Here is an 11834-nt window from a genome sequence, read left to right on the forward strand (position 1 = left end):
ACTACAATACAGATATTTACAAACTTAGTAAAACTTTAGGTCTTTACAGTAATTGAGTAGTCTGGTGATCTAGGCCTAACAAAAAATAATTATTATGTTTTCGATATATTCTAGTACATCTCGATAATATCTCTTCTTCTAAATAAGTGTACTTATTTCACCTGAGTTTTCTATGGCATATTTCAAGTCTAGAGTATTATTGTAATTTTGTACTAAATGAATCAGTATCTAAAATTTGAGATGACTGTTTTAACCATTTAGGTTACACAACTAAATATAATTTTTATTTTTATATGAAATTGTCATTTCGTTGTCCATTTATTAAGGAATTTATATCATTTAACGTTTACGCTTTGACGACGAGGAAAAAGTCGAGGTTAAGTTAAACATATATTGAGAGCAATGTCCTAACACTATGTATTTTGCCTACTACAAAAAAAGTGGGAAAAGTTTAATATTTTTAGTATTGTAATAATTGAGATGAGACATCTAATCAGTATATGATTTCACTTTAGTTGTATCGCTTTAGTTGTTGTAGATAGGGCTAGGAGTTGGGAGTAATGCAGGCACTGCATAATTGGCAACCTTTTATTTTTTGCATTATTTTTTTTTGTATTTTAATAACTGACCCAGGGGACATAAAGTTAAATATAAGACTGCGTAAATTTGATGTTCAGATTGCTGATTCTGCTCCGCTGATTCCACTCAACAATGCGCAAAAGTTCAGAAAATCTAGTTTCAGAGCGAGCACGTAGACCAAACTATACATAAGTATATTATGTTTATATATATTAATATAAATATATGTTTATTTCCAGTATGCCCTGGACAGATTAAAAGTGATGTGTGAAGAGGCGTTATGCCTCAGCCTATCAGTGGAGACGGCGGCGGACACCCTCATCCTGGCCGACCTCCACTCCGCCGACCAGCTCAAGGCGCAGACGATAGATTTTATTAACACGTCAGTTCATTTTCATTATTGCTATCTTTTATAATAATAATAATAATAATAATAAATTTATTTATTTAAGACATTAGTCCACTTGTTAGTAACAATTAAAACTTACCCTATGTTAATACAAACACAAACACACACATATACAAACAAAAACTGGCTTCCGTTGAGACTCCTACACTATTGACTGTAGCTGGTAGCAGGAGCATGAAGATTAGCCCAGCGACTAAGCAATGGGGAGTCCCATCGGTCAGCCAACGTGCTCAGGATGGTGTTCGATGCTCCGCGCACTCGCGCCCACAGCGAAGCGCACCGCTTTCTAATAATCGCGGGGAAACAATCGGTACGCGACTCGGCAAACATCAACGACGCGCTACAAAAGCGCGGCAGATCGAACAACATCCTGAAAGCATTATTATATTGAACGCGCAGTGCGCCGTATGTCCGCACAGACTGCACGTGTAGAACGTTTGACAGTAGGCTTTGAAAAGCGTCAGTTTGACCTGTTGGCTACAACGCGCAAATCTGTGAATCAACATGTTACAGCGGACAGACAGCGCCCTACGCTCTCTTTCTATATCCACCGTGTCTGACAAAGTCTCAGTGACCCAGTGACCTAGATATTTAAATCGGTCAACTCTTTTTAACTGAGTGCCCCCCAGATCAACACTAGTTACTGTCCGTTGACTCCTCAGGTCCTTCGCCTGAAAAACCATGAACTCACTTTTAGATGCATTATATCTAAGCCCATGGGCCACCGCGTACTCTTCACACATGTGAAGCAACTTATTCAAAGCACCGATCGACGGGCTCAGCAGCACCATATCGTCTGCATAGCTGATGTTGTTGATGCACGTCCTTCCTACATGACATCCTATGTAGGTGCTGCTGAGCCCCTCGATCAGCTTGTTAACATAAAAGTTAAAAAGCATGGGTGAGGACAATCCCCCCTGCCTCACTCCACATTCCAAACTGTAATCATTCGACTGCTTTCCAGCCCATTTGACACAATTCCTCTGGTTGTCATACCAATATTTAAATATTGATATAACATCGAGAGGCAGACCGGTTTCACACTGTAGCTTATTCCACAATAAATTGTAAGAAACTAAATCGAATGCCTTCGACAAGTCCAAAAAGCAAGCATACACCGGAGTTTTTCGAGCTGTGTAGTACTGCACAGTCTGCTTGAGACAGAAAATGGCACTCTCTGTAGACAGACCAGGCTTAAAACCAAACTGTAAGTCATGGAGTTTGATACTGTCGGCCAATCTTCTGTCAAGCAAACCGTCCAGCACCTTAGCTATAATCGTAGCCAAGGATATAGGTCTATAATTGGACAAGTCGGAGGCATCCCCCGTTCTATTCTTTACAACAGGTACAACAAGAGTGTACATTAACTTATCCGGTAAATAACAATGACTCATACATAAGTTAAAGAACATTGTAAGAACTCGCGGCAAGTGCAATCCTGCGTACTTCAGATGCTCGACACTGAGATCGTCGTGCCCGGGGGACTTACCCCTAACCATTTCTTTAATAACTGAGGCAACCTCACACTCCGAAAACCCTACAGTGAAGTCCTCGTCACGATATCCAGCATCGAACACCTGCGACTGCGGAAGGAGAGGAGACACTACTTTAAAGTGTTTACGGAAAGCATTCGCTATATCAGTCGGATTAAATTTACCATCTACACTCACGGGAAGACTCGATTTTGGATTCAGTTTATTAGTGTTATTCCAAAATTTATTAAAATCTTTATTAGCATAATTTTGAGCAATAATATCCAATTTTATTTGTTTTTCATTATTTTGACAATATTTTAATTTACTTTTAAATAATTTTCTCGACTCGTGCATTTTATCGTAAATGAAGCCAGTATAAGGTTTACCGTATAATATCCAGGACTGATACCAAAACCGAGCTTCCCCATGAGCGGTACTGACGTGTTTATTCCAGCCTGCAATACACTTATGCCTCTTAATTCTTTTATCTATATAGCTACATTCGGCTGAATCTCTCAGAATACATATAATCTCGTCATACATGGACGCTATTATGCTTTTATGATCAGCACTTGAACATTTTTTGTCAGCACATGAATATAAATCTACCGGAAGGGTTATCAAACATAATTTACTATTACAACTATCGGTATACTTCTGTATCTGATCACTATCCCTTTCAGCCCATTTAATTTTATTTAAAAATATTATTTATATACTATTCAGTCAAGTTTATTTCGTTTTTTGTCTCGTTAAATAGGGAACTGAGTGTCAGTTCCCTCTGCCTATCCTGCTGTGCGGGTAAAAGCGTGATGGTGATGATGATGATTCCGTTTGCCTACCATGCTAAATGTAGTATACAGCATTAAGCTGAAAAACATTAAACAGGACTATACTAAAATATTATGATGTAAAAAATTACATGTACTATCTCGATATACTTTTTTATCATGTAAACTAAAGCTTCTTCTATACCACATATAGATTGTAAAAACTATTTAGTTACTATTCTTTGTTTTAATAGCCATGTTATGTATATTTAACAAACAACAATAATATAAAAATTGTCCAATGGTATAAAAGTTACCAGCGACGTAACTTGTTCCAAGCCAAGAAAAGGTTATGAACCCTTGTTTTAAATGGTTGATATTTAAGCTTGTTATTTGAACTTGAACTTAGTGTTAACATGTATTTGAGTGTAATGTTGCATGTTTCAGGAGTCACGCGACGGACGTGATGGACACCGCCGGGTGGAAGAACATGATCTCCTCGCACCCACACCTCATAGCCGAGGCCTTCCGCGCGCTCGCCACGCAGCAGCAACAGATACCCCCCATCGGGCCCCCTCGCAAGCGCGTCAAGCAGGCCTAAGGCCTCCACCTCCCGCGCCGGGCCTTCAGGCCCCCAGGCCCCCTACCAAAGACGCGCACCGCCCCGCCACACCCGTACGCCCCGCGCCGTGTAAACAGACTATGTGATAGTACAGATTAAATCCGTAAGACGTAAATGAATTGATAAGTCAACTTGCATGTATATATCTTTTTTGTAATATTTAACTTTTTTATAAGAGATATGTATAAAAATCACAAGTTTGATATGTGCGCTAGAATAGGCCTTTCGATATAGTCATTTTAAATATATGACCATGAATTGCTAATTATGATAAAAAATATGATATAGGCAAGTCGACTTCTCAAGTTATTCACGCTTGGTACGGAAATATAGTATTAATAAATTTATTTTTTTTTATAACCGAAGCAATCGTATTTGAAACTAATATCCGAATGTATTTTTGTACTAGCGGAGTGGAATTGAGCGGTGGCCTCGTTCACTATTATTGATCTCAAGACGATTATCGATCCTATACGTTTGTCTCTCGCGGTCGTCTGCCGCTTTTAATGTGTATGTTACGGTATACCGATACTATAATGGACGCTTTTTGCGCGTTTACGTAGTTTTTGATGTAGGCTCGAAGTATATTTTGTGTATGTCGTTTCTGTGAACGTTCTTTTAATGGTTATGTTTATGTAAATTATTACTGCAATGTATTCTTCGATATAAACCTCATATTTAAACGGACGGTCGGTGTTGTTCATTGAATACGATCGTCGTTCGAAGAGATTGAAGGCAATGAAGTTGTATCTTCGTCAAGTGAGATAATTATTCGGTATATGTCGATTCGCAGAATCGTCTGTCGCTTTCAGAATATTCTCGGTAGACGTTTAAAGTAGCACATTTGATCTACTCGAAGTAGCGTGGTAATGAATGCAATAAGTGTTTGTAAAGTTGTGTAACATAGTTTTGTACGAATGTTTCGTGGCCCCACCACACATGTGTTTTCTGTACAAAGCTCTGTGACATTGATTTAGTTGTCGTAGGTGACTCGAGTGATTGTAATAAGTCTTATTGAATTGTTGGTGTTGTATATAGATGAGCTATGATCCCACCATTACAATGTTATATATAAGTGCTAAATTTTAAGAGGTATCACTTTGAGACACCATTCATTTTTTATTACACATAGGTGGTATTCCAATGAAATATTGTGATTTTTCTGTATATTTAAAACTAATTAAATTTTATTTCAAATGACAAATTGTCCTTATTTAAAATTAATTTTAGTGAATGGTTTTATAGTCATTGGTTTGCTTCATTGTATGTATTTCGTGTATTTCGAGTCAATTTATTGTTTTTCATTTAAAGCTCGTTCTGTTAAAATGATTTTTATTCTTGTTCTAAATTTCAAATTCGCTTTACCTGTATCTTGTGTATCTATTCTAATTATACAATTTGAGTATGAAATTCTTACACTTATCATTTTCATATAAAAAAAATGTACCAATTTGAACATGTTACTACAATATAAAAGTAAATAGATATACTGTGGCCAATAAATTAATAATATTTATAAATACCATTTTATACCCACTTCCCCATTTACATACTGACAGCTGTTGTCGCGTAATATGATAGTTACAAAACAATTGTCAGAAATATTAACTGTGATTTTCGAAATTGTCAATAAGTTGAGCAAATAAATGAAATAATGTAATGTAATTTGTATGTTATTTAACCTAAAATACCGTTTAAATTGTTATTAATTTTACATATTTTGTTATAGCATCTTGTTGAAATATTTTAATTTTCTGGTGTCCCATTCCTAGGTTAGGAAAAGACCAAGACTGCAACGCGACGGTTGTGGATTCGAGGGAATGCTACTTGAGGGAATGAATTATTATTAATATTTTACCAAGACAAAAAGGCCGGCGTTGAGTTCCGCCACTCTATACGCAATGCCTCAAAAAATTCAGCGGAAAATCAGGAGCGAAGTGTCTTAACATTAGGTTCTCTCTGCCTACCCTGAGGTACGCCTACCTCGAGGACTGTAAGCATTTATAATTGAATTAATGGCAATTCAATATACTTTTTTCCATGGCTAATTTTATATAGTACCTTGGCACGTTAATCAATAAATACAAACCACATATTTTTACAAAACAATGGCGAAAGAAGTAATTTAATTTATTTCGCTCTGGTGTCGAGGCATTGCTCTGCGCGGCGTTGAGTTATGCCACTAGACACGCAATGCCTCCAGAATTCGGCGAAGTGCGGGGCAGTGTTTAACACTAGGTTCCCTTTGTCTATCCTGCTGGGTGCGGACTACAACGTGAAGTTAGAAAAAAGTATAGTCTGATATGCGGTACGGATAAGGAAACATAAGTCATCTACTTTGCGTTTTTTCTCATGATGTGGATAAAAGAAATTTGAAAAGATCTATTTTATTACCATTTTTTATGAATAAAACTTCAATATTATATGAAAATCTTATCTTTTATTATTGATTTTTAGCACATAATTGATACTTAGGATTTACAAAGAATTTCTAACTTATTTTATAATTTACATATTCTCTTCAAATATGTCTTATATTTACTTTTATATAAACTAAATAAAAAAATATATGCTTCATATAGTCCAGAATGCTAGCTAATAAACAAATAAACTTATAAGTCTTTACATATCTGTTGAACTGAGAACCTGCTGTTTTACATTAATATTTATAACCACTTTACCAATAAAATCACTATAACCATTGTTATTCCTTATAGTTTGAACGTTACACAAAACTTTGAAAACTACTTTTTACTTAGAACTTTAACAAAATATGTTATGTTTTGTAACTGTTATAAAAACAGTGGTAATATTGTAACGGATTATAACTCTGAATTTTATGAAATATATTAATTATATTTCATAAAATTTGCACTGACGTTGTCCCCTTTCTCCTCATTACAATTTATCTGTAATGTTTCAAAGGTTGTCTGGTGGAGATTGCTTAAAGCAATAAGACCGCCTTTGCATACGTGTTTTTCTTTAAATTTTATTTGTGTTGTTCTTTCTATATATTTCTTTTATGTGTGCAATAAAGTATATTCTATTCTATTCTATTCTATTCTATTCTATGTGGTGTTTAGCATCTTACTTTAACGTCGACAGTTGTAGGTTCAATTCCTACTCGGGAGAATGAACTATTTTAGTTACTTCGTAACAAAATATACAGGTAGCGGCGTTGAGTGACGCAAGACGCAATGTTTTGAAAATTAGGTGGTGTGTCGAGAAAGGAGTGTCTTAACCACTCCTGATTTCACTGAATTCTTCAATTATCAAAAGTATCATATTTTAAAAGCGTATTTCCTATGATTAATCTAACAAATAACTTATCTAAGTATAAACATGGCTATTACTGTAAAGAAACACCAACTCTGGTGTTCGTTTTCTGCTTAGACGTGCCCTTTTTTCATCGAAGATACCTCCTGTTTTAGAAAAGGCTCTTTCACATTGAACTGACGTAACGACTATATGACTATGCTCAGCATAAATTTCTGCAAGATTTGGATATATCATCTCATGGCTTTTCCACCATTCCTGGGGGCAAGAACCTCTCCAAATAACTTCTTCGTTGAGAAACATTTCTATTTCTTTTTTCGCTTTGGCAGAAATGTCATCTTGAGAAGGAGTAGCCGCTGCAATGGTCTTGTTGATTTTGCCCCAAATCGATATTGGTTCTGGTTCCTCAACAATCAAAATTATTTGTGACATATCGGATTCGTGATTAGAATTTGTGATTGTTTGCTGCTTTTCTTTTAGTTTATGTTTTAGCAGTTCTAAGACATGGCTTTTTATTATATGGGCTCGTTTCACCCGTTCAGATGATTCACAAGTTGTTGATTCTTGTTCTGAATAATTATCCAAAAATGCGTGCATTTTGAATCGTGGGTCCAGAAATGTACACACCCCTAAAAGCAGATTATCTTCAACTTCTGAATTTAGCAAATACTTTTTTAAGCACGTTTCTACGTTAACAAAGAAATTCTCTGCTACGCCGGTTAGTGGTTTATTTTTCATTAATTCAATTACATTTTTTAAGCCATCAGCTATAACAATAGCCAAGCTGCCTGTCAGATATGGCGCGCCACACATAGCTCTAGTTGCCTCTTCTAACGGTTGCAAAATTATACACACTTGCTTTATTGTACCCCACATTTCTGCGGAGATATCTGGCAAATCTACCGTTAGGTCTTCAAGAACTGATGTAACAGCATTTTGCAGATTGAGAAATCTTTGTAACATATAAAATACAGAAGTCCATCTAGTCGAAACTGATAGTATTAAACGAAGGGGCAGTGTTTTATTTTCAACATCCGTTTGATATTTCAAGAGAGCTTGTGTAACTTCTGTGTTATTTTTAAAATATACTACTATTTTCTTTACTTTTTCTATAATTGGGTCAATGACTCCAATTGACATTTCAATTACCAAATTTATTTTTTGTAAAAAACAAGTAAATGAAGGCCATTCATTTTGTTCAACAGCTTCTTTTATGTAATGAGCATTCTGTGACACTACTAATGTAATTTTATCTTCAATAACATACTCTCGGGCAATGTCTTTTAATAACTTTGCTACAGTATCAATAGTGTACGAATTACTTAAATTTTCACAATGTAACATAACACTATTTAATTTGTAATCCAATATAAAATGGGCTGTCAAAGCGATATATGTATCTTTTACTTGAGATATCCAAGATTCAATAGTAATACAAAGATAATTTGCATTTTTAACTAGATCTATTACATGTCTTTTACATTCCGTAAACTTTTCTGGTACTAAAGTGCTGGAAATCATTTTACGTGTTGGTAACTCATAATAAGGATTTAAAGCTTGAACAAAATTCCGAAATCCTTCACCTTCAACTATTGAAAACGTTTCTTGGTCTTGTATGATCATTTCCAACAATTTATTATCTATCATGAGTTTTTTATCTAACAGTACTCTGATTGGAATAGGATTAATATTATGTTGCATCCCAGGTTCCTTTAGTCCAATTAGTTGTTTGGTAAGCGACGTTACTTGGCGATGATCTGACGAACCGTCTCTAGGCGTTTTTACGGATTTGGATAATTCTATTAATTTTTCATCATCTTCTGACGTTTGTGGTGAAAGTGGATCTTCATATTTTTGAACATTTGCATTATGAACAGATTTTTTTGTATGATTAAACAAACTATAATAAGCTCTCTTATGTTTAAAACTTAAGTGTCTTTTTAAGTTGTTCCCACTTGCCTTGTAAGAATATTCTTTGCCACAATATAAACATTCAGCAAATCCATCTTTATCTCGCAATTTTAAAAAATGTTTCCAAATCGCCGGAAGTTTTTTTCTTGTATTATTAAAGTTATTAAGTTCCCTCAAATGTTTTCTTTGTAAGTGCATTTTTAAGTTGTGCCCAGTTGACTTGTAAGAATATTCTTGGGCGCAATATAAACATTGAGCAATCCCATTTTTATCTGGCAATTTCAAAAAATGATTCCATAGTGCCGAATGATTTTTTCTTTTATTATTAGAGTTTTCAAAGATTTTATGTTTTATAGTTGATACCATTGGAAGGTCTTTCGATTCATCCTCTGAAGTACCATGTACTTCTACCTCCTCACCCACAAATGAAAATTGTGAATTATCTGCCTCTTCACATTCCATATATACAATATCTAAAGAATTATCTGATTTATTAGGCGTCTTAGGATTAATTTTATGTTGTAGCGCAGGTTCTTTTAGTCCAATTAGTTGTTCGGTAAGTGACGTAACTTGACGATCTGCCGAACAATCTCTGAGGGTTTTTACGGGTTTAGATACTTCTATTAATTTTTCATCATCTTCTTCTGACATCTGTGGTGAAAGTGGATCTTCTTCATATTTTTGAACACTTGCATTATGGGCAGAATTTTCTGTATGATTGAACAAACTATAATAAGCTCTTTTATGTTTAAACTTTAAGTGTTTTGTTAAGTTGTTTCTGGTTGACTTGTAAGAATATTCTTGGCCGCAATATAAACATTCAGCAATTCCATCTTTATTTTGCAATTTAAAAAAATGATGCCAAACCGCTGGTAGATTTTTTTTATTATTAAAGTTATTAAGTTCCCGCATATGTTTCCTTTGTAAGTGGATTTTTAAGTTGCTCCCAGATGTTTTGTAAGAATATTCTTGGTTACAATATAAACATTGAGCAAACCCATCTTTATCTGGCAATTTCAAAAAATGATTCCAAAGTTCCGAATGATTTTTTCTTTTATGATTAGAGTTTTGAATGTTTCTCTGTTTTAATTTTGATACTATTAGAAGGTCTTTCGATTCATCCTCTGAAGTGCCATGTACTTCTACCTCCTGTCCCACACATGAAAATTGTGAATTATCTGCCTCTTCATATTCAGTATATACAATATCTACAGAATTATTCGATTTATCAGACGGCTGACAATTCTCAAAAGTAATCGAATGTCTATTAACAAGATGCTTCTTAAGATTACTTGTCGTCGAGCTATATCTATATTCATTCTGACATATGAGGCACCTTGCAACATAGAACTTATCTGTAACTTTTTCATAATAGTTCCATAATAAAGACCTTTTTTTTTGTTCCATGACGTGTCTATTCTAATATTATTTACTTTCCCCCAATAGTAGACTATTGGTTAAGTTATGTTTATATATATGTAATAAATAGAAATTATAGTTTCTTTTCTTTAGGTATTATCGCAATTTCACTTAACAATATATAAAACAAAATTTTAACTTCATAACAAAAACATTTATCTCCTTACAAAAAGTTTATTTCTTTTCAATCGCGCAATTTTCGCGCTACACGTAACATCCGGTCATAACTAAACCGTTATTTTATTTATCATTATCATCATCATTCGTCATTTCATATATAGCATAACCCATGATACAAAGGCGTATAATCTATTCCGGTCCAGTTATTCTGTTGTCAAGCGCTTCCTAGACGAATAATTGAACATAAATCACTTCGTTTTTATCATGTTAAATGAAGGAACAGGAAGTAACTTATTCTGTTACTAAAAACGATTATTAATATTTGTACATTCTTGTGAAAAGAGATATATATTAGAGTCACGGTTCTAAATATGTGAAATACGATACGATAAAATAACTACTCCGTTTTGACAGATTCCGTAATGTTGCCAAGTAAAGAATTTTACGTTATACAAGTTTCTACTAAATTGGTTATATACCAATATGTTATGAATTTGTATTCAGAATGAAACAAATATGATATTATATTAACGAATATAGCAGTTTTTTGACACACAGAAATTTCGATTTTCTTGTGATTACTCATTAATAGTAAATTATTTTAAGAAATTAAATACTTAACTAAATAATAAGCAAGTAGTAGATAAATTTAATGGCTTTGTGTATTTAAGGTATACAAAAATATATTTAAAAAAAAAACCTTCAAAAAATTTAACATTCTACGTAGAGTTTTGGTGTATTCTTAGCTAATTTCCTTTCAAAAGCATTCATAATAAAACTATTGTTAGAAATTAGAAGCGGTTAACGTTTTTTTTAAAAAACACGACAAATACACATTCTGTCCATACGTTTCTAAAATATTCGGAAAGAGACTCCACACAGCTGCAATAAGTGATATGTATCCAACAACAATACCATACACGAGCCTGCCTCCGACAGAGCTATCGGCTACATACAACTGTTCTCGATTGACACAATTCCACCAATTTTATACTCTATATACTAATACTATAGTAATTTTATAGTCTTTTTCACACAAGTACGCTTATACTTTTTTTTGCTACTTTATATGAAATAAGTATATTTTTAAAGTTTTTAATAATAAAACGTGCTTGTAATTTAGATGTAGCTGCACAATCATCGATCACAAAAAAATTTATAAAAATTATGTTATTGGTCGCTCTAGTTTTTTGGTTTAAACATTGCCACGAAACGACATTATATAATATACTCTTTTTTTAGGTTATAGTAAC

General features: G+C 34.0%; 2 protein-coding genes across 6 annotated transcripts in view; one reads left to right on the forward strand and one right to left on the reverse strand.

The window, feature by feature from the left end:
- Window positions 1-5520, forward strand: part of rdx (BTB/POZ and MATH domain-containing protein rdx) — a 44416-nt gene extending 38896 nt beyond the window's left edge. For all 5 annotated transcript variants that reach the window (XM_085186413.1, XM_085186414.1, XM_085186415.1 and 2 more), the window contains 2 exons: window positions 819-961; window positions 3681-5520. In XM_085186413.1, the coding sequence (XP_085042539.1) occupies window positions 819-961; window positions 3681-3834 (297 nt within the window). In that variant the 3' untranslated portion in view covers window positions 3835-5520. The remainder of the gene's footprint in view (window positions 1-818; window positions 962-3680) is intronic.
- A 755-nt stretch (window positions 5521-6275) lies between these two features.
- Window positions 6276-11014, reverse strand: LOC146538243 (uncharacterized). The gene has a single exon (XM_085186694.1). The coding sequence runs from the start codon at window positions 10447-10449 to the stop codon at window positions 7186-7188; it is 3264 nt and encodes a 1087-aa protein (XP_085042820.1). The 5' UTR covers window positions 10450-11014; the 3' UTR covers window positions 6276-7185.
- Window positions 11015-11834: the final 820 nt, after the last annotated feature.

The sequence above is a fragment of the Heliconius melpomene genome, chromosome 6 (assembly GCF_056956725.1).
Source record: "Heliconius melpomene rosina isolate 202511_hmr_F chromosome 6, ASM5695672v1, whole genome shotgun sequence".
Lineage (NCBI taxonomy): Eukaryota > Metazoa > Arthropoda > Insecta > Lepidoptera > Nymphalidae > Heliconius > Heliconius melpomene.

Excerpts from the sequence above, each read along its gene's own strand:
- LOC146538243 (XM_085186694.1), bottom strand. The coding sequence starts at position 10,449 with ATGGAACAAAAAAAAAGGTCTTTATTATGGAACTATTATGAAAAAGTT.